This window comes from Panthera uncia, chromosome B4 (genome assembly GCF_023721935.1).
Source record: "Panthera uncia isolate 11264 chromosome B4, Puncia_PCG_1.0, whole genome shotgun sequence".
Lineage (NCBI taxonomy): Eukaryota > Metazoa > Chordata > Mammalia > Carnivora > Felidae > Panthera > Panthera uncia.
The window spans coordinates 35,102,641-35,126,559 of NC_064809.1; the positions used below are offsets into that span (position 1 = coordinate 35,102,641).

A 23,919-nucleotide genomic window follows, 5' to 3' on the forward strand; every position below is an offset into this window, starting at 1 on the left:
AGATATAACACATTTGCACAAGGAATTAAAGGGCAGTCAGAATGAGTGAATAAATGGAGAGTCTCAGCAGAGAAATGGTTGGGGTTTAATCAAAGTAGGTCCACTACAAGTGATATGAATATAGGGTTTTATTCCAGGGGTCAAACATTATCAGATTGTTATTGCTGGTAAAGAAGTTTGTAAGGCTGGTGTCTCTGCATCTAGTGGTGAGTTTGAAGTCATCATAGGTCAGTAGGACTAGCGATTTGAAAGGAAAGCTGGATGAAATGGGGGGGGGGTGCAGGAGAGGGAACAAGAACAGACTGAAACCCATGAGGAAAAATAGGAAGCATAAGCACAACTAAAACCCACATCTGTCTCTCACTACCTCTAATCTCAAGGATATGGGCAATCTGCAAGAAAGAGTTAATGCCATTCACGTGGAGCTGCACAGTCACCAGGCTCAGATCTCAGGGAAGCTGAAGGAGGAGATCCAGTGGCAGCTGGGGAAAGTTTCTGTTGGGAAAGCCCAGAGATCAGAGCACGCTGCAAGTGCTCGATATGCTATACTTACCTTTAGCGTGTAAAATGGCTGCTACTTCCCTTCTGCCTTACAAATCTCATGCAAACTTCTCTCTTGGCCAGCCCTAACTTGGAACCATTCAGGGAAGTAAGTCTGGAAATGTAGATCCAGCTTAGTTAATTTGACGCAGTATATAAAACCACCACAAGAACCAAGTGGAAATTCTAAAACTGATGAGTACAATATCTGAAATGAAATTTTTACTGGATGGGCTTATCAGCAGTTGGAGGAAAAAAGGACAGTGAATTTGAAGACAGATAAATAGAAATTATCCATTCTGAAGAACAAAGAAAATTTTGAAAAAATGTTTGAAAAAAAAACTATCCCTCAGTTACCTATGGTCTGGCATTATGTCCTTGGAGTCCCAGAAGAAGGGAGAAGGAATGGAACAAAGGTATTTGCAAAAAAGAATGCCCCAGATATCTTGAATTTGGTGAAAAACATCACCCAGAAGATATAAAATTTTCAGCAACCCCCCAAGCAGATAAAAAGAAAAAGAAACCACATCTAGGCTCACCATAATATACCAGCTGAAAATCAAAGATATAGGAAAGTCTTAAAAGAAGCTAGAGGAAAGCAGTAATAAAATAATGGCTGACTTCTCATCGAAAACAATATAAAATAAAATGTTTTAAATGCCAAAAGGAAAAAAAAAACCCTCAACCCAAATTTCTATGTATGGAGAAAATATCCTTCCAAAAGATGTGTATTTAGACATTTTCTTATAAAAGAGAACAGAGTTTACCACCATCAGATCTGCCCTATAAGAAATGCTTAAGGAAGTTCTTGAGGCTGAAGAAAAATGACACAGATGGAAACCCAGATCTATATGAGGAAATGAACAGCACTGGAAATGGTAAATGTGTGCACTAATATGAGACTTTTTTTGAACTCCTCAAAAAGACAACTATTTAAAGCAAAGGTTTTGACATTGTATTGTAGGGCTTATAATGTACCCAAGTATAAGATAAATGGCAATGATAGCACATAGTGGAATTACCCCAAGAATGTAAGGCTAGTTTGACATTCAAAAAAGTCAGTCAATTAATGTAATTCATTACATTAACAGCATAAGGGAAAAGCGCCATATGGTCATCTCAATAGATGCTGAAAAAGCATTTGACAAAATTTAACTGGAAACAAAAGGAAACTTCTTCAATCTGGTAAAAGGCATCTATGAAAAGGCTAACTTTAAATGGTGGAATATTAAACACTTTCTCCCGAAAAGTGTGAACAAAGGAAAGATGTCTGCTTTCACCACCTCTGTTCAACACTGCACTGGACCCTGCAAGGATCTATCCTTACAATAGGTAAGGAAACAAAAGGCACAAAAATTACAAAGGAAGAAGTAAAACTGTCTTTATTCATAGACAAGATGATTGTTTACACAGAAAATTCCAAGAATCTGCAAAACAACTACTAGAACTAACAGATAAATTTAGCAAGTTGACAGAACACAAGATCAATACTATAAAAATCAATTGCATTATATATATCAGCAAACAATTGGAAATAAATTATTTTTAATTTCAAATTTCAATAGCATCAAACAACATAAAAAACTTACAAATAAATTTAACAAGTCATATATGACCTCTACGCTCAAAACTGCATAATGTTGCAGAAAGAATGTCAAAAAGTTAAATTAATAAAAAGATATAACCATGTTTACAGGTTGTTAGTCAATATTGCTAAGTCATCCATTCTCCATCCATCAGACTGACCGGTAGATCCAATACAATCCCAATCAAAATTTGAACAGACTTATTCTAGATATAGCTAAGAAGTGAACAGGAGAAGGTGATTCTAAAACCTATATGAAAATGTAAAGGACCTAAATAATGCCCAAAATGACCTTGAAAAATAAGAACAAATTTAGATGTTTCGTACTATGTGACTTCAAAACTGACTGTAAAGCTATAGTAGCCAAGCAGGGTGGTATTGACATAAAAATAGACAAAATAGGGGCACCTGGGTGGCTCAGTCAGTTAAGCTCCTGTGACTCTTGATCTCAGCTTAGGCCATGATCTCATGGTTCATGAGATCGAGCCCCACACTGGGCTCTGCACTGACAGCACAGAGCCTGCTTGAGATTCTTTCCCTCTCTCTGTCCCTCCCCTGCTTGTGCTCTCTAAACAAACAAACAAACAAACAAACAAAAAGAACCCAGAATAGACGAAGGGATAGAGAATCCAGAAATAAACTTACATATTATCAACTGATTTTCAACAAAGCCACCTTGTCAAATCAATGTAGAAAGGAAAGTCTTTTTAACAAATGGTGCTGGAACTACTAAATAAATGTATGAAAAAAATAAATAGTGAGCCATATCTCACACCATAAAAAAATTAACTTGAGGGGCACCTGCATGGCTCAGTCGGTTGAGTGTAGGATTCTTGATTTCAGGTCAGGCCATGATCTCACAGTTCATGGACTTGAGCCCCATGACGGTCTCCAGCCACTCTGGCAGTGCACAGCTTGCTTGAGATTCTCACTCTCCCTCTCTCTCTGTTCCTCCCCTGCTCTCTCTCAAAATAAATGAATAAACTTTAAAAAAATTTTTTAAAGAAAAATTAATTTGAGATGGATCATAGCCTCAATGTAAAACCAATAATTGTTAGTCTTCTATAAGAAAACATAGAAGATCTTTACGACCTGAAGTTATCCAAAGGTTTCTCTTTTTTTTTAAGTTTATTTATTTACTTTGAGAGAGAGAGTGGGGGGGGGGGGAAGAGCAGAGAGAGAGGGAGAGAAAATCCCAAGCAGGCTCCACACTGTCAGCATAGAGCCCAGTGTGGGGCTCAGTCTCACGAACTGTGAGATCATGACCTGAGCCAAAACCAAGAGTCGGAGGCTTGACCGACTGAACCACCCAGGCACCCCTATCCAAAGATTTCTTAGATAAAACATGAAGAACACAAAACATAAAATAAGATTTGATAAATTGGATTTCATCAAAAGCAACAAGTTCTGCTCATCAAAAGGCACCATTAAGAAAATGAAAAAGCAAGGCTCAGACCGTGTCCAGAATACATAAAGAACTTGTACAGATTGTTAACAAAAAGACTAACAACACAATAAAAAATGGGCAAAATACTTGAGCAGACCCTATGTATCCTTAGTCATCAAGGAAATGCAAACTAAAGCTGCAGTCAGATTCCATTCCATACCTTCTGCTAGAATTTAAAGGGCAGATAACACCACATTCTGGCAAAGATGTAGAGAAATTGGAACTCATATATTGCTAGTGGAAGTATAATAAAAACAACTTTGGAAGATTGTTTGGCAGTTTTTTATGAAGGCAAACACTTTTAGCATATCACCCAGAAATTCCATTCCTAGGTATTTATCAGGCAAAATAAAAACAGGTTCACAAGAAGACTTGTCAATAATATTTGGAGCAGCTAAAGCTGCTCAGTATAGCCCCACACTGGAAACACTCCAGATGCCCATCAATAGGTGAGTGTAAAGGCAAGCTGGCATGCCCACACACTGGAGCACTACTTAGCAACAGAAAGAAACACACTGCTGATACACACAACAACACGGGTGGTCTTAAAGATGTTATGTTGTGCAAAAGAAGCCAAGCACAAAAGGTACACACTGCAAGGACAGACAAACCTAATGTAAGGTGATAGAATTCATAACAGAGTTCACCCTTGGAGGGGTGGGGTGGGGATGGGCTGGAAGGAGGCAAAGAGATTTTTAGAAGATGCAAACATTCCATATCTTGACTGGGGAGGTAACTACATGGGTATATATATATTTATCAAAACTAATGGAAGAATACACTTAAGATCTGTACATTTTGCCTTTTTCTTTAATAAATCAAAAAAGGAGGGGCCCCTGTGTGGCTCAGTCAGTTAAGCGTCCAACTCTTGGTTTCAGCCCAGGTCATGATCTTGTGGTTTCATAAGGTCAAGCCCCTCATTGGGCTCTGCACTGGCAGCATGAGGCATGCTTAGGATTCTCACTCTCCCTCTCTCTCTGTGCCCCGCCCCAACTTGCACTGTCTCTGTCTCTCTCAAAATAAATTTAAAAAAAATCAAAAAAGGAAAAATTTTATTTTATTTTTCAATATATGAAGTTTATTGTCAAATTGGTTTCCATACAACACCCAGTGCTCATCCCAAAAGGTGCCCTCCTCAATACCCATCACCCACCCTCCCCTCCCTCCCACCCCCCATCAACCCTCAGATCGTTCTCACTTTTTAAGAGTCTCTTATGCTTTGGCTGTCTTCCACTCCAACCTCTTTTTTTTTTTCCTTCCCCTCCCCCATGGGTTTCTGTTAAGTTTCTCAGGATCCACATAAGAGTGAAACCATATGGTATCTTTCTCTGTATGGCTTATTTCACTTAGCATCACACTCTCCAGTTCCATCCATGTTGCTACAAAGGGCCATATTTCATTCTTTCTCATTGCCACATAGTACTCCATTGTGTATATAAACCACAATTTTTTTTATCTATTCATCAGTTGATGGACATTTAGGCTCTTTCCATAATTTGGCTATTGTAGAGAGTGCTGCTATAAACATTGGGGTACAAGTGCCCCTATGCATCAGTACTCTTGTATCACTTGGGTAAATTCCTAGCAGTGCTATTGCTGGGTCATAGGGTAGGTCTATTTTTAATTTTTTGAGGAACCTCCACACTGTTTAAAAAAGGAAAAATTTTAAAGGTAATCTCCAGTTCTGACCCTCAAGCCAGCCCCATCTTGGAACACTGGGCTCCCGAGGCCACCACAGCCCTTCCTGGCCCCCGACTGCCCCAGCACCACTGTGAGGGAGGCTCTGACTGAGACAGTGGAGGCAGGAACATTGTGGGGATGAGGCTGGTGCTGGAGAACTGTTCATTTAGGTTTGATCTAAAGCTGGTTTCTTCCGGAAACAAACTTTTTTTGCCACCCAAATTCCACTGCACCCCCCTCAGACAGCTTATTCTAAAAGCCAGAAAGAAGTGAAGGGAATAAGAACATGTGGCTTTCCCAACAGCATAAACTTGTCATGGACAGGACAATCCACAGGACTTCAGAGCCCAGAGCAAATCCTGCTCTTCCCTGGATCCACCCCTATCCATTAAAGTCACACTCACCACCTCATGGCAGCCTTATGCATGGGGTGCTATTATTAATCCTGATTTACAAATGAGAATTCTGAAGCTTAGAATTGAAGTGGAACAGCTCACCCAAGAGCACACAGCTTGTAAATGGCCGAGCTGGCTCTAAATCCAGGTCTGTCTGATGCCGAGCCCAGGCCCTGAACCACCGTGTGCACTACCTGATGCCCTAACTTACACAATTCTACTGAAACTGAAAAGATGGCAGCTTTGAAAGGAAAAAGAAGTTGTAAAAGAGTGACGTAGCCCTGGGAAGGGGTTAGTGGAGGGAATCATGCTCCCTCTCCCTCGGCTGTATTCCAGAAAGGGGGAGGTTGTAGGGGGGTCATACACAAATGAGCTCCAGAAGCTTTTAGCACCAGCTGGTCCTGTATGAACCCTAGCATCGCTGTCCACACCTGCACTGTTCAATACAGTAGCCACTAGCCATGTTGGCTATCTAAATTTATATGAACTCAACTAAAACTTAAAACTTCAGTCCCTCAGTTGCACATTTCAAGCACACAAGAGCCTCATATGGCTAACAGCCACTTCATGGGACAGCAAGGGTGTAGACATTGGTCCCTTAATCAGGCAGCCCCAAGGCTACAGCCTGCTGGGCCTGGTGGTCAACAAGGTGAGGCATGCCCCTGGCAGTCAGGGAAAGGGGTCAGAGGTGAAGGAAGTGGCACAGAGACAATGAAAGCCAAGGGCATTAGGTGAGAAGGTAAGTGGCATGGTCAGGCACCTCTCTCTCCAGCAAACCTCCTTTTCTTTTCTCTCTTTCAGAAGAGAGTTCTTTTCCTGACCAATGACTACTTCTTCACAGACATCAGTGACACACCTTTCAGGTGAGGGACCCATGTTTTATTTGGAAGGGGGAGGTGGGATGGCTGGAACATAAATTCCAACAACTGCGAGCAGAAATTCCAGGTCTGGGGAATGAATTTACTCATATTTAGTTGGCAATTTTATGGTAACAGAAAAAAACCCCAGGCTTGCCTTCAGGAAACTTGAGGTCTAGACCTGCTTTGCCAGTGTATCCTACTTTGCAGGGTCTGGAGCCAAACTGCCTGGGTTTGGGTCCCAATTGCACCCCTAGCAGGTTGTGTGACCTTAGTCAAGTTACTTAACTTCTCTTTGCCTTTGACTCTTGTTTGTAAAATGAAGTTAAAAATAGTAGCTACTTCTTTGTGGTTTGTAGGACATAATCTACTGAAAGATCTTAAAGCGATGCAATGTAAAAGATTGTAAGATGAAAGATCAAATCTGAAAATCTCTTTGGTTCCTTCCAACTGTTGTCAACATGAGACATTATACAGCTTAGGAAACAAATAGCCCTTATCTCTGAATTACCTCATTTCTCAATAAAGTGTGGTGCCCAACCTGACTGCTCATTAGAATACCTGAGGAATTTTGCAAAACTGTCAATGCCCTGACTCCATCCAAACCAATGAACTCAGAATTTCTAGGATATACCTGTAATTCAGATATTCAGCAAACATTAACAGCAGTGTTCTACTAGGAGAGAGAGGAGGGCATGGTGGTGTTCACCAGGCAGGAAAGCACTCTCCTATTTGTGAAAGCCTGTGAGACATAGAAACCTCTCCACATTTCAGGAGGTCCCTGAGAGGTTTTGGATGAATCTTGTCTAAAATGGTAGGTGATGGGGCATCTGGGTGGCTCGGTTGATCGTCCCGCTTCGGCTCAGGTCATGATCTCACAGCTCGTGGGTTCGAGCCCCATGTCGGGCTCTGTGCTGACAGCTCAGAGCCTAGAGCCTGCTTCCGGTCTGTGTCTCCCTCTCTCTCTCTGTCCCTAACCTACTCACATTCTGTCTCTGTCTCTCTCAAAAATAAGTAAACATTAAAAAAAATGTTTTAAATAAATAAAATTAAATGGTAGGTGATGGGGCTCTTGACCTACAGAACTGACAGAGTCCTTCTCAGGAAGAGAGGTTGATGGAAGCATAGAACTGCTGCTTTAGTTCTAGAGGAGACTTGTGAGGCCAGGGGCAACATTCATAGACTCCAAGTTGCTGAAGGCCAAGGAAGTAGGCTGGACATTGCTTGGTCCTTGATGCTGTTGAGCACTTGTGTTCTCTGTTCTCCCCATAGTCTGGGAGTGGTGCTGTCCCGGGGCCATGGAGAGTACATCCTCCTGGGGAACACAACTGTGGAAGAAGGTGGGTCTGTGCCCAGTACTGGTGGGCAGTGTGGGAGGAAAGTGGATTCTCCTGGGACACTGAGCAGGGCCAGCCTGGGGCAGAGCCAGAGTCTCCCAGGTCCTGGACTTGAGCAAACTCTCAGAGCAAGGCTGCCTGGTGAGGAGGGGTCTGTGTGTCCTGTGTGCCGGGGCTGCAGGATCTGCCAGTTGGTTGTCAAAGCCGGCAAAGCCTAGGACTTGCCATTGTGGAAAGCTTTGGTGGACCAGAAGAGGTAGGTCAACGGGATATGTTTCTTCTTTGAACAAAGCTGAATTTCACCTAAGTCATGACAAAGGAGGCCGGAAAGAGTAAAGGAGCAAATCTGTAGCCGTTGGATAAGGCTAACAAAACAAAGTACCACCAACTGGGTGGCATAAACAACAGAAATGCTTTCTCTTGCAGTTCTGGAGGCCATGCCCCCTCCAACACCTCCAGGGCAGGATCCTTCCTGGCCTCTACCTCCTGATAGCCCCAGGCATTTCTTGACTTGAAGCTACAGTTCTTCAGTCTCTGTCCTCACCATCTGTGTAGCTTCTCATCTGTGTCTCTCTATTTAACCTTGTACAAGGACACCAGTCATATTGGATTAGGGCCCACCCTAATGACTTCATCTTAACTTGATACGTGCCATGACATTATTTCCAAATAAGGTCACATTCACAAGTACTGGGGTTCATACTTCAACATATCTTTTTGGGGGGACACAGCTGAACCCATAGTAGGGAACTAATGGGAAGTGAACTGAGAGGGGCAGTAAGGAATGGTGGGGAAGGATGGGGGACAAGGTCCCCACCTTCCCTAACCCAACCTGTTCTTTACTTACAGCTGCCTGAGCACGTTGAGAGAACAAAACTAATATCCGGGATTCAGGGATATCTCAGGAAGTCCTGGGATGGTTTGGTCACAGTTCCATTTAACACCCACATTCTGTCCATTCTTCCTTTATCATCTCTTGAGTGCATCTCATGTCTCCATATCTCTGCCACCACCCTAGTCATTGTCACCTCTCTCCTGGATAACCACAGCAGCCTCCAACTGGTCTCCCTGCCTCTCTCTTCCTGTAAATCTCTGCCAGAGAGATCCATCAAGAAATGCCAGATCAGATTATGTCACTGCTAAACGACCTTTAATGGCCTTCTGGGGTTTTTTTCTATTTTTGGTCATTTCTCCATGCACTAAGCTTTAAGATCTTCCCATGTGCTTTGCTCTCCCCTGAAATGCTCTCTTCTCCAGTGCCCACCTTCTTATCCCACCTAACTTGGACCCACTCTTCATGTCCCAGTGTAAATGTCACTTTTCCAGCAGCTGTCCTTGGCAGACCCCCTGTGGCCAGCCACATGCTCCCATGTGACCCCTGCATTCACCCTTTCACAGCATACATCCGTGGCATTAGACCACACTCCTTCCCTGTCTTCCACTGTCCCCAAAACGATCAAACTCCCTGGGCCTCCATGGTGCATTCTCTCTTCCTATACTTTTCTTTCTGTACTTAGATATTCTCAGGGCACATTCCTGCAGGGGACAGAGACCAACTTCCATGGGTGAGACCAACCAGTGATCCAAGGACTTGGAATTATGGACTCAACCAGGCTTACTGTGGGGAAAGGAGCATCACCCTGTAGCTATTTGCCTTATGTCTATGTCAGTCCAGTACCCCTTTTAATGACTCCACAAATTTCCCCTTGGCATTCCTATCATCCTTTCCTTCAATTTAACAAACCTCAATTGAGCACCTATTTTTGAGGACTGAGTAGGTGCTCAGTAGGGCAATTGTTCATTTACTCATTCAATCAACAAACATACACTGAACACACGGTTAGTGTAGGTACAGCAAGAGGCTACAGAGATTACACAAAACAGACTTGGCCCATCTCTGAGTTCTACTTTTGACTGGCCATTTAACTCAGTTGGGTACAATGCAGACAATGAAGCAAAAACCACTGGTTTCAAAGTATCAGCTCTTTGAGAGATCCAAATAGGTGGGATTTGGACACAAGACAATGGGAAGAAAAAGCATTTCAGGAAGCAGGAGCAACATGGACAAAGGCATGATTTGTACAAACCCAGCACCATCCTATGGGTTGAGTCCCTACTCTGAGCTGAGAACAAAGGCATGATTTGTACAAACCCAGCACCATCCTATGGGTTGAGTCCCTACTCCGAGCTGAGAACAAGGAAGAATAAAACCCAGTCCTTCCCTAGAGAAGCTTTCTGGCAGTTGTTTGTAAACAATTCAGGTGCACATTCTCACAACAGTGGGGAGCACTGTACTGAGTGTGAACTCTGGTTTCAGGCCTGCATGACTTGCTTCACCCAGATCTGACCTTAGCCAGTGACTGGTAAGTGGGAAATTCGCTGTTCACGAAGAGTAGAGAATGGGAAGGAGAAAGGTGGAATTTTCTTGAGGTAACATTGATTCTCCTGGGCTCCAGGATCTACTGCATCACAGATATCGACCCAGACCATCGGAAGCTCAGCCAGCTGGAGGCCATAGTCCGCTTCCTGACAGGGGAGGACCCAGATCTGGAGTGTGAGTGCTGACCCCGCCCACCAAGGACTTTCTTTTTTCTTTTTTTCTTTCTTTCTTTACTTATTTATTTATTTTATTTATTTTTTTAATTTACATCCAAGTTAGTTAACATATAGTACAATAATGGTTTCAGGAGTAGAATCTAGTGATTCGTCCCTTATGTATAACACCCAGTGCTCATCCCAACAGGTGTCTTCCTTAATGACCCTTACCCATTTAGCCCATCCTCCCACCCATAACCCCTCCAGCAACCCTCAGTTTGTTCTCTGTATTTTAAGAGTCTCTTATGTTTTGTCTACTTTTTTCTTTTTTTAAAAATTTGACTACATGTGAGTTTTAATATGCCATTTATCAAAAATAATATAAGAAATTTAAGTGAAATCAAAAAAAAATACACTAACCTTAATGGATAAGGTTTCGATGTGTGGTTTTTTTTAAGTGTTGACTTTTTGACATTTTATCACATTCATTATCACTGTCAACTTTTTTTAGTTCTAGTTAACATAAGTATTATATTAGTGTCAGGTGTATAATATAGTGATTCAACAACTCTATATATTACTCAGTGATCATCATGATAAATGTACTCTTTAATCCCCATCACCTATTTCACCCATCACCCACCCACCTCCCCTCTGGTAACCAAGTTCTCTGAATTTCAGAGTCTGGTTTTTGTCTGCCTATTTTTTCTTTGTTTTGCGTCTTAAATTGCATATATGAGTGGAGTCATATGGTATTTGTCTTTCTCTGACTTATTTCACTCAGCATTATACTCTCTAGATCCATCCATATTGTTGCAAATGGCAAGATTTCACTCTTTTTTATGGCTAAGCCACTGAGGACTTTACTTACTGCCAAGTAGCCTTATCCCTGGAACTCACCCATGGCTTAGGGAGAACAGGGAGATTTTCAAAGAAAAAGACAGAACTAGCCTCCCTATGGGACCACAAAGTTGTCTAAGTTCCTGGCACTGTGGCAGCATGAGTGTGTCCCCATGTCAGGGACTGAGATTGCTTTAAGCCTCTTTCACCGGGCACTGTTAAGCCTTCAAAGAGACACTCACACAGTGTAAGGGCATCAGCAACCTGCCCCTAGATCTGTCCCTACTACCATCTAGCTGATACTGATGCTCTGTTCTCTAAAGTCCTCATCTCAGCAAAGGAGAGCATTTGGCCAGATGGCATCTTGTAGCCTGTAGTCTGTGAGAGTTTTCCAGTGCCTGGCTCTCAGGCTAAACTTAAATTCCCCAACACAGATGCAACTGGTGAAACCACAGGGCCACACCCTCAGCAGGGTCCCTCTTGTTCCTCTTTGGAAGAGGGACACACAAATGTCACCCCTAAGACAGGACCTTGCTTCCATGCTGGCCCAGAAGGGCACTCATTTGTGCACTCACTCCATCAGTAATCAGTACTGAGCATGTACTTTGTGCCATGCCTGGGGTAGGCACTGAAGCTACAGAGATGACCCAGATGAGGCCCTTATTCTCATGGAGCTTGTAATCTAGTGGAGAAACCACACAACAAAGAAGCAAGCATGTGTGTGTAGGTGTAGGTTATTCCAGATTGTGGTAAGTGCCATGAGTAGGATACTGTATGGGATCCTATAGAGCGCCCAACTCTGTCAGGTAGTGTTACTTATGCTGAGGATAAAAAAGAGTGACCCAAGTGCCTTCACAGGTACAGGGTCTGTTTTGGGGGTGATGACAGAGGTGATGACTGCACATCATTGTGACTGTATTAAATGCTACTGAGTTGTATACTTTAAATTGGTTGATTTTATGTTACATAGATTTCACCTAAATAAAAGTAGATAATTTTTTTAAAGAGAGAGGGAAAAGAGCCACACATGCAAAGAGTTGGAGGAAAGCATCCAGACCAGGGAACAGCATGCACAAAGGCTCTGAAGCAAATTCACGTGCACAGCACTGGCAAAAGGCCAGTGTGTTGGGAGGGTGATGATCAAGTTGCAGACTGATGGCAGCAGAAAAGAGAGGTAGCCTGGGCTCAGGGCAAGATCTGATGTCCCTGAGAGATTCTAATCTCACGGAATACCAGAACTGGGAAGAGCCTTAGAAATCAGTTCTGCTCACATGTTGTTTGGGATTGAGGATGTGAAGGCTGAGGGAGACGACATGATTTCTTCAAGCTCACATAGATGGTTTTATGTGTCCCAGATACATGTTTATGAGACACATCCCATTCCCTGAAGTCGGGATTCCTTACAAAGGTGGATGAGCTGTATTCAACATCATAGAGGAAATAAGTGGTTTGGTCTCCTTTTATTTTGTCCCCAGGCGATGAGGAGCTGGTGCGGGAGGTACTGCTTGATGCGGTGGTGACGGCCCCCATGGAAGCCTACTGGACAGCGATGACTCTCAACACCTCTGAGTATGTCAGTCCAGGGTGGGGCTGAGGGTTCTGTGGAGCGAAGCAGCTCCAGCCCCTAGGATTCCTTTGGCTGAGTCAGGGTCCCTCCCACTTCCTGTCTGGCAGCTCAGGAGACAACTGGGTCCAAGATGAAGGTGATGACAGTGGGCAGACATGGGAGGAGTGAGAGCTTCCTTCACATGGGCCCCAGTAAAGCAGGGACTTGGCACAGCTTCCACATCCCACATGTGCTGCTGCTCTCCCCTCTGGAAAAGCACCAAATGTGGGTCCCCCCGGCATAGCTCAGATCCCCCACCCACACTGCAGCAGCCCCGTTCCAAATACACCTCTCTCTTGGGGTTGGTCTGTAGCTGTGTAAGCCTGTTTGCCAAGTACCCTGGAAAGAGTGGTTCAAGCAGGACCCAATTTCCAGCACATAAGGTCAAGACACTATGAAGTACAAACTTGGCCTTTACCAGTGCCTTAGATTTCCTCACTCCCTTTGCTGATATTTATCTTGTGCTATCAGGTTTAGTGAATAGGTAGAAAAAAGAAATGAATGTTGTGTGTGTGCATGTGTGTGTGTGTGTGTGCTTGCGCACGCATGTGTGTTGGGAGGGTACAAGATATTAATGAGGTTAAGAATACAGTGGACTACACCTTGTTCCTGAATAGGAAGATTCAACGTTAACATCATGAAGATGTCAAGCTCCCCTAAGACACTCAAGTTAATTAATGCTCTCCTAAAGAAAAGAATAGAATTTTGTATGAAACAACCACCTATTTAAAAAAGCAAGATACAGACTACTGTGTACAGTTTGAAACCATTTCTATAAAAAGGAGGGAAAACAGTATATCTGTATGTGTGTGTGCATGCGTGCATGTGTGTGTATAAAGTCTATGAAAGTCCAAATAGGAAATAGTTCACTGTATAACTTATAACTTTTTGGTATAATTTTGAACCATGTAAATGTATTACACATACAAAATTAAATGAAGCTAGAAAAAATAAAAAGAATATAGCAGGCCAGGCACTAACTACTTAGTGTATATTAACCTCATAACCACCTTCCAATGTAGGTACTATCATTATCCCCATTTTACAGATGAGGAAACCAAGGTAAGGTGTGATAAACAACTTGCCCAAGGTCATATGCCTCACAAGAGGTGAAGGAGTCAAACCAGGCAGTCAGGGGATTGGATCACTGGTTTGGAGAGAAGGGGCATGATCTTCATCTTTCCAAGTTCAGAGATTAACCAGAGACATTTTTTAAAAAATTTTTCTTTAATGTTTATTTATTTTTGACAGAGAGAGAGAGAGAGACAGAGCATGAGCAGGGGAGGGGCAGAGAGAGAGGGAGACACAGAATTGGAAGCAGGCTCCAGGCTCTGAGCTGTCAGCACAGACCCGACACGGGGCTTGAACTCACGGACTGTGAGATCATGACCCAAGCTGAAGTCGGACGCTCAACCGACTGAGCCACTCAGGTGCCCCATAGCCAGAGATGTTTTTAATGTTGAGAAACACTGAAGAATAAATATTCTTAACCAAGGTGTATATTAGAAAAGAAGACCTGGAGAATTAATATAAAATAGCATATTAATAAAGCTAGGGTGATAAGTCATATAATCACTCTCATAGATGCAGAAAGATATTTGAACAAATGTTAATATCCATGCATGTTTTAAAAAACTAATCAATGAAGTTAAAATTGACCTAAGCATGAAAGTCAACATCTGAACGGGGCTAGAGGCTCTCTCAACTAAAGACAGGACTAAGATAGGCATTCCCATATCCTTATTACTATTTAACAAGGTCGGAAGGTATTAGTCAGTGCAACCAAACAAGAGAATGCACCTAGAAGCAATGAGAAGGGAAAGGGAGAGGTAAATTATCTCTAAGAAGGTGATATGATTATATTTCTGGAAACCCCAGAAGAATTTATAGGAAAGCTAGTAAAACAATAACAGAATTTAGTAAAGTAATAGTTTATAATATGAACATCCAAAAATTAATATCCTTTACCTATAAAAACAAAATTAAATTTAAAATATCATTAGAGAATTCCTATTTAAGAGGGAAAAAAATAAAATGTAATCAAACACCTAGGTATAAACTATAAGAAATATCCCAAAACTTACATAAGGAAAATATTAAAACACTCCTGGAAGACACAAACATAGTCTTGAACAAATGGGGAAGTATTCAGTGTTTTTGGATAGAAAGAATCAACATCACAAAGACATTGATCCTCCTTAGATTAATTTGTAAGTTTAATGCAACCCCAATAAAAACGTAATCAGTATTTTTATGGATCCAGATAAACTGATTATAAAGTTTATTTGAAAGAATAGTCAAGAAATTCCTGAAAAAGAAAAGCAACAAAGGAAGTTTTGTGCTCCCAGGGTATTAAAACATGTAATTTATGAAGTGTAGTACTGACACATGAATAGAAAGGCAGACAAAGAGTAAAAAATAGAAAATCCAGAAATTCATCTAAATGCATGTGGAAATTTAGTATATGACAAAGACATCATGTCAAACCAGTGAGAGGAAAAAAATGGACTCTTTAATAACTGATTTGAGAGCCATCTGGAGAATGATAAAATTGTATTATTTCCTCACACCATACACCTGGACAAAGTCCAAATGACTCAGAGATTTAAATGTAAAAAATGAAACCATATAAGTACTAAAAAAAAAAAAAATGAGCCAGTTGCTCTAAAATCTAGGAATTAGGAAATCTTTCCCAATGATGACTCAAACTTCAGAAACAAGAGAATGACTGATAAATTTAACAACATAAAAATGTTTATTTGGCAAAAATAAAAACATAAGCAAGGTGAAAACATAAATGACAAACCAGAAAAATGTTTGCAACTTAAAAAACAAAAGATTACAATCTTTTATTCTCAAAAAATGAAGAACTTCGAAAATAGAGAAGTAAAAAACCAACCACTTTATAGGAAAAATTACCAAGTATATGGACAGTTCTGAGAATATATACAAATAGTCCTTAAATATATGAGAAAATGGTCAATATAGCTCATAATAAAAGGAATTCATATTAAACAGTACCAAGATTATATTCATCACTCATCAGATTGATAACCATCTAAGTTTGTTGACATGTACTACCGGCAAGGCTGTGGGGAATCAGGCTCTTGTATATTGTCAATGGGTATACACAATGTTTCAAGGGCTATGGAGAAGAATTTGGCAATATCTAACAAGTTAAAAATGCATTTACACTTTGACTCAGCAAGACCACTTCTAGGAACATATTCCAAAGATACACTAATAAAAATAGGAAAAGATATATACATGAGCTTTTTGTTACAGCTCCGTTTAGTGAAAGATAGGAAATAACCTACATCCATCAGCAGGAGCCTAGTTAAATAAACCATGGTAGATCCACATAATGGAATACTATGTAACTGTAAAAAATGAGAAATCTATAAACTGTTATGGAATGGTCTCACCAATGGAGAAAAGTGTGTATAACACCTCCACTATTTATTTAAAAAGAGGAAATTCAAATATATTTTCATAGTTACACATATATAAATATAGACACATGTATGTATGTACATATGTACACATATATGTTTAATGGAACAATAAACAAGCAAACAAAAGTTACTTTAGGGAGAGTGAAAGACAGGCTTATAAAAATGCTTTATTTTGCATATTTGACTTTGGAATGATGTAAATGCTTTATATCATTATAAAACAAAATTAAATTTTAAAAAATAAGCTCTAGGGGCGCCTGGGTGGCTCAGTCAGTTGAGCGTCCGACTTCAGCTCAGGTCATGATTTCACAGTCCATGAGTTCGAGACCCACGTCAGGCTCTGTGCTGACAGCTCAGAGCCTGGAGCCTGCTTCCAATTCTGTGTCTCCCTCTCTCTCTGCCCCTAACCCACTCATGCTATGTCTTTCTCTCTCTCAAAAATTAAAACGTTAAAAAAATAAAATAAAATAAAAAATAAAAAATAAGCTCTAAAAAATTGAAAACAAAAGAAACAAATAAACCTGTGTATCAAGTTCATGAAATAACTGTACATAGATTAATTCCCTCAACGGACTTAAAAACACACACCATAAACAATAAATAAAATCATAAACCGTGTTCAATAACCGCATTGCTAGAAACAACATTGGCACTGTTATTCTCAAACTATATAGATGGGTAGGGCAAATAGTATTGTGTTAATGTCATTAGGAACCAAGGTTTTCAACAAACAAAAAAAGAGATGCAAATTTTTTAAATCAAAGAAGTTAAGATGTACTGCTGAATACGAATTGGAAATATCAATGAACTCATGATTATTTTCTCTGAAAGAAACAAAAAGGATATCCTAGCCCTGTACACTGAAAAGACCAACCTCAGTGAGCACCCCAGACCCAGATTGTGGACTTTCAATGTCCATATTAAGAAATTCTTATTAAAATGAGTCAGCGATCCTTGGAGAAATGTCTGATTTCAAGACAGTGACAAATGTACAAAATGAGCCAGGAGTATCTTGTCATAACCAGAAGCAAGAAGTTACTGAAGACTATAATGAGATTGTGCCAGTGGGACCCCAGAGCCAACTGGAAGCGATTCTCACTGGTTATAGGTGGAAAAATTAGAGCAGCAAAAGCAATGACAACTGCAGTGGATTAAAACATATTAGGTATGCTAAAATCCTGTGTTCACAATGATACTGGGGAGAAAAAAAGACTTTTGGTCATCTTCAGAAGATGTTAGGAAACCAACTCATTATTCTAAACTGGCAAGTAAACAGAGAGACAATTATTTATCCTGGCTATTCTGTAGAAGTTGCATCTCAGGATAACCAAATATTGATGAGGAGAAGTCTATCTTTAATCAAGTATTTCAGGTACAAATAAAATAAGGAAGAATTCTGTCTTGCAACCTCTCGTCAATGAGAGAGTGTGTGCCTCTTGACAAAGAACACACCACCTATAACTCAAACCTATGTCAAACCCATAGCTCTAACTGCTAGTTTATAAGAAATACATGGGACAAGAGAGCATGCTAAATAACACCACAGCATCATGATCAGCTAAACCCAGAATGCAGAAACTCTACAGAACCAACAACCTACTTCAGCAAATAAATTGCAAAGAGAAGAAGAGAGGGAAAGAAGAGAAAAGAAGGTTGAAAGTGACTAAACATGACTGATAACAAGTATGGGGTTCCTTTTGGGGATGATGAAAATGTTCTAAAATAGACTGGTGATGGCCATACAACTCTGTGAATACACTAAAAACTGTTTAATTGCACACTTTAAATGGATGAACTGTATGGCAAGTGGATTACAGTTCAATAAATATCTAAATTGAGATTGAGAAATGAGAGAGAGAGAAAGAGAGATGAGAAAAGAAAAGAGACATATGAACTATGGACCCTAGTCTGATTCTTATACAAATAAGCTTTAAAAAAGTCATGAGGATTGTGGATTATTGGATTATTTGATGCTATTAAGGAATTGTGGATTTTTTTAGATGTGATAATGTCATTAATGATTTTTTCCATTCCTTATATTTTAATGATAGAAATTAAAATATTTATCAATGAAATGATATCTGAGATTTGCCTCAAAATAATCTGAGGGCTGCAGGAGGCTGTAGATGAAACAATATTGGCATAGACTGGTAATTGTTGAAGCTAATTTATGGGTGCAGGAGTCTCATTAGACTATTCTGTACTACTTTTGAATAAAGAATTGCATCAGGCAGATTTTCAGAGAAAGAGTCCCTTGGGCCCCACCCCTGGAAATTCTGATTACTACAACATCAGAGGTGGGCAGCCAGTCCCATCTGCATCTCCAGACCTTGGTGCTTTTCCAGAATGTAGACCAAGTGTTTTAACCCAGCTCCAGGTACTATCAATTGATATTGCATGGAGCAACCTTCTTCACAATATTCCTTTAGGGATACCCTAATAGCCATAGAGCTGAGCCTTGATTAAAAAAAAAAAACAAACCCAGGGTGCCTAGGTGACTCAGTCAATTAAACGTCTGACTCTTGATTTTGGTTCAATCAAGATCTCAGCATTCAGTAGTTCAAGCCCTGCGTCAGGCTTGACTACCTTATACACTCACTAAAACCACTAATCTAGGTACTAAGAGAAATTAGGTAGTCTCCTGCAGCAAATTGGGCTAGGCATGTGAATATTAATAAAGTTAGAAGTAATTAAATAAAAACCATATATAACAAGCCCACAGCTAATAGCATATTCAGTAGTAAAAACGATGAAAAGCTGAAAGCTCTTGCTCTAAGATCAGGAACAAGGAGCTCTTACCACTGTTACTCAACATAGTAGTGGAAGTCCTAGCCAAGCAAGAAAAAGAACAAAATGAAAAGGCAGCCTATGAAATGGGAGAAAATATTTGAAAATTATATCTGATAAGGGGTTAATAACCAAAACATATTTTTAAAAACTCACACAACTCAATAACAATAAAACAATCTGATTTTTTAAAAAGGGCAGAGGAACTGAATAGACATTTTTCCAGAGAAAAACCTACAGATGGCCAACTGATGCATGAAAAAGTTCTCAACATCAGTAATCATCAGGGAAATGCAAATCAAAAACACAGTGAGGTATCACCTCACATGTTAGAATGTTATCAGAAAGACAGGAGACAAGTGTTGGCAAGGATATAGAGAAAAGGAAACCCCTGTGCACCATTGGAATGTGAATTGGAATGTGAATTGGTGCACCCACTATAAACAACAGTTTGGAGGTTCTTCAAAAAATTAATAATAGAACTATCCAGCAATCTCACTTCTGGTTATCTATCCAAAGGAAATGAAACCATTATCTTGAAGACATATCTACACCCCCATGTTCATTGCAGCATTATTTATAATAGCCAAGATATGGAAACAACATGTCGTCACTGGACGAATGGACAAAGAAGATGTGATATATATATATATATATATATATATGAAGATATATTATTCAGCCATGAAGAAGAAGGAAATCCTGCCCTTTATGACAACTTAGATGAACCCTGAAGGCATTATGCTAAGTGAAACAAGCCAGACAGAGAAAGATAAATACTACATCATATCACTTATATGGAGAATCTATAAAAGAATAAAATAAAGTCAAACCCATAGAAACAGAGAGAAGAAAAGTGATTGCTGTGAGCTGGTTGGGTGAAGATAGGTCAGTACAAAGTTTAAACTACAAGCCACATAAGGCCTCAGGATCTAATGTAAAACATGGTGACTGTAGTTGATTAACACTGTATTGTATAATTGAAATTAGCTAAGAGAATATTCTCAAATATTCTCACCCCCCAAAAAAAGATAAAAATACCTAATATGATGGATGTGTTAATTAACTAGATGGGAAGAGTCCTTTCACAATATATCAAATAACCATGATGAACACTTAAAAATTTTACAATTGTATATCAGTTATACCTCAAAAAAGCTGAAATTAAAAAAAAAGAGGTGATGACTCCCACCCCTGGTGCCATCATGGCAGAAGTATGGCTTTGAGACCATAAGAAAAACTAGTTACACTCCAGCTAGCTAATGGATTTTCTTTCTCAAATCTTGCTGGCAAGGTTATAAAGTTCACTGGGTTCCCATAGGTAGATGTAGACAGTGGCTTCTCCTCCTTTCACAATTCAATAATAAGGTAAACATGTGAAAAGGGCTTTAAAGCTGTGAAGTGTCATGTACGTGTCGGTCATGAGAAGCTCCTGTTCCTGAGGTTCCAGGACAAAATCTCTTTTCCTGAATTCCTTCTGTCCTCCAGAACCAACTCCCCTAAAACCTGGATGGACAAATTAGGAGAAAAAAAAAAAAAAGCAGAAAGGCCGAGGCCCAAGAGACCCCATTAACAAGGGAAGATGCTGCCCAGGGGAGCCAGGTAACCAGATGTAACAAACATGATGCTCACAGAGGATGGCCAGTGCATGTGTGTACTGAGCAAGCAACGTGTCTGTCCATTTCATGCTCCCCATCCCGAAGATCAGGCCAGGAACTAGAAGAGGCCCACAGGTCTTCCCCGTGCCCCCAATGCCCTCTTCTTAGTCCTGTCACTGCACTGCATGATAACGACACCTGTTCTGTCTGCTTCACAGCGAGTCCGAGCAGGTGGTGGACATGGCATTCCTGGGCACCCGGGCTGGCCTCCTCAGAAGCAGCTTATTTGTAGGCTCCGAGAAGGTCTCCGACAAGTGAGTCATGCTGGAGAGGGAGCGGGATCCCCAAAAGGTGTTCCTGTGGCATGTGGGCAGGCTGACTCTTGGAGTCCAGCAATGCAAGGAGGGTGGAAAGGTTATGGTTTGCAGATTGGGAGGGTCAGAAAAGTAACTCTTCCACCAGGTTTTAGATGCATCCTGGAGGTATCCCCAAGAAAGAAGGGACAGTGGCCCAGTCAGAGAAGAGAGTGGATGAGACTAAAGTTGGAAGGGTTAATCACTTCCATAAAGGGAAAACCAGAAGTTGTTTTTCCCACTGGGACCAGTGTCTATGTGACAAGTGAAATTATTTGGCTGTGTCCCCTTTTTTGTTAACAACTTACATATCCCCTAAGACGGGGGTATTTTCCCCCATCCCCACCCCAGGGACGTTTGGCAATGTCCGCAGACATTTTTGGTTGTCACAGCTAGGGGATGGGGGCTTGCTACTGGCATCTAGTGGACAGAGGCCAGGGATGCTGTTAAACATCCTCACAATTATTTGGCCTAAAATGTCAATAGTGCTGCTCCCAGCAAAGCCTACATTTTGGGAGACCAGCTTGCCAGGGTGTCCTCCCCACCAAATACTGAAGCAAGGGGAGGATGGGAGCCAGAAAAGGGTGCTGGGTGGGGGTAGGAGAACACAGCCACCTGCCACTCCACAAACCACCAGACTCAAATAGGCAGAGGCTACCAGGCACTTGGAGGAGAACAGTGAGGAGGCACCTCACAGTCTCCCATCCACACATGGCTGCTCTCACTGAATCCAAGCACACTCAGCCACGGAGTGCCATCTTTAAGCTTCTTCCAGGACTCTGACAGATCCATACTTGCTTGAAAGCTGAGGCCTTCTAGGAAAACAAAGTTGCTTCTCCCTCACCCACTTCCCCTCACTCCCAGAGAGGTGAACAGAGGAGAGCGCTGTCTCGCTAACCCTTTCCATGGCCCTGTCAGAGACAGAGCAAATGACTCAATGGACCAAATCTGGTAGGTAAACTGTAGATTCACTCTAAGGCCTTGAGCAGTGTGGGGAAGTGACCTCCCCACACTTACTACCCCTCCAGCTCTCCACCCACTTGTACTTCCTCATCTGCTTACACTTCCACCCCCACACAGAAAATGACACCCATGTCATTGCTAGCCAAAGTTGGACAGGGTGAACCACACCTGGCAGTATGAAGGGAATAAAAGCATCCTTCGTATTTCCCTAAATCTTCTGTGAAAGGCTTCTATGAATGGAAGAGGAAAATCTCAATACAGAGAGACTCTCCTGGCTTACAAACACAGCCACCACAAATGGCCGCATGGGCACCATGCAACTCCAGAGGTCTCCCTTCACCTAGACCATGATATACCTGGCCACTCAGGAATTGTGCAGGAGAGCTTCTTTTGAATATGTAAGCCAAGCACTCTTAAAATCAAACTTCAGTTATCCACCTTGTGGGTTATCCACAGTGTCTTTTTTAATCCACAAACCAGCTTTTCTCCCTGCCTCCCACTCTGCTTCTGGACCAACACTCCCTTCTGCTGGCTGCTGTGTGTTCAGGGAATGCAAAACCATAATTAGCAAGGTAAAGCTGTTCAAAAAAAAAAAAAAGATAACTCATAATGCATTCTAAACCCTGGAGGCAATGACTTTTGAAGTAACCATTTGGGGGGAATTTATGCCCTTCTATTAGTGCAGTGATAGAATTGACTATATAGTTTCCCCATTCAGACATGCCGATTAACCAGACAAAAGGAAACTAGGCTATATCCCAAAGAAATAAACCCTGCAGGCAAAGGAGTTTTCATTAAAAAAAAACAAAGGTGTTCTTTCACAATACAGGCTCTATACCTCCTCTAGCTACTAATATGTCATCAGGTACAACAGTATTTGATTCTGGAAAAGGCAGGAATTGCTGGGGAACATTGTGTGGGGTAAAACTAGGGGCTAATGTTTTCTACCTGCAACTCTACCAAGGCAGAGATGAATCTCTCTTTTTGGCCCAGCCAGGATGACCTTGTGTAAAAAGAAAGAGGGATGAACATATTCCCAGATTTAGGGGGAGGTACCAAATCTTTCTCCTTGCAGAAAGTTCCTGACTCCTGAGGATGAAGCCAGCATATTCACCATGGACCACTTCCCTCTGTGGTATCGACAGGCTGCTGAGCATCCTGCTGGCAGCTTTGTCTTCAATCTCCAATCAGCAGAGGCACCAGGTGATCGGCACCCCTGTGCTCCTGGGGCTGAGCTGGGACCAGGGCATGGCTCTTCCTGAGGCTTTTGGTGGGAAACAGGAGCAGACATGGAACAGAATGTCCACACCTCGGGGTCCAACCTTCCTTCCTGACACCTGTCAGCAACTTGGGAAAGCTTACTCATGCCTTATCACACAATTGGCCTCTACCCTAAATATAGGACAGATCATTTTATCTCCCAGCCAGCAGCCAAAGTTGGTCCCTAAAAATCCAGCATGGCACAAAGGAAGAAATTTGACCCAAAAGTCAAGAAGAGCTGGATTCTAGCCCAAAGTCCAAACAGGTGGATATTAGAAAAGTTTGTCTTTAACATTCTTCTATTTCTAAACATCTATTTTTGAAAATGTCTTAAACCACCCAGATGAAAGTAACAGACCTTATTCCATCAGAGGACTTCTGTACTTACCAAGTTCACTGCCCCCATCGCACTTCTGCCCAGAGAAAGCAGCCTGGTCTCCACTCCCTTGGGGTCTCCCAGGAAGGGCAATATTGGGCTCCCCGTCTGCTCCTCAGGAACTCCCAGTAATAATTGGGTGCCTCCTGGCTGGCAGGCCACTGGGGGCTCAAGGGGTAGGAAGAGTGGCAACTAAGATTGGTCCCATGGACCAAGCTACCAAATCCCTACTCGTCCAAGGCCCAGGAAAGGTTTCAGAGCTGCAGGCACCCAACTCTCAACCCCCAGACCCCACTCTGAAAAAT

At 41.5% G+C, this 23,919-nt stretch overlaps 1 protein-coding gene across 1 annotated transcript in view; it reads left to right on the forward strand.

Moving 5' to 3' along the window:
• The window catches only part of CACNA2D4 (calcium voltage-gated channel auxiliary subunit alpha2delta 4), a 112,605-nt gene that overhangs the window by 42,055 nt on the left and 46,631 nt on the right, over window positions 1-23,919 (forward strand). The window contains exons 19-25 of the mRNA XM_049624840.1: window positions 6,449-6,510; window positions 7,777-7,844; window positions 10,159-10,204; window positions 10,298-10,395; window positions 12,692-12,785; window positions 20,881-20,976; window positions 23,054-23,181. Of these exons, the coding sequence (XP_049480797.1) occupies window positions 6,449-6,510; window positions 7,777-7,844; window positions 10,159-10,204; window positions 10,298-10,395; window positions 12,692-12,785; window positions 20,881-20,976; window positions 23,054-23,181 (592 nt within the window). The remainder of the gene's footprint in view (window positions 1-6,448; window positions 6,511-7,776; window positions 7,845-10,158; window positions 10,205-10,297; window positions 10,396-12,691; window positions 12,786-20,880; window positions 20,977-23,053; window positions 23,182-23,919) is intronic.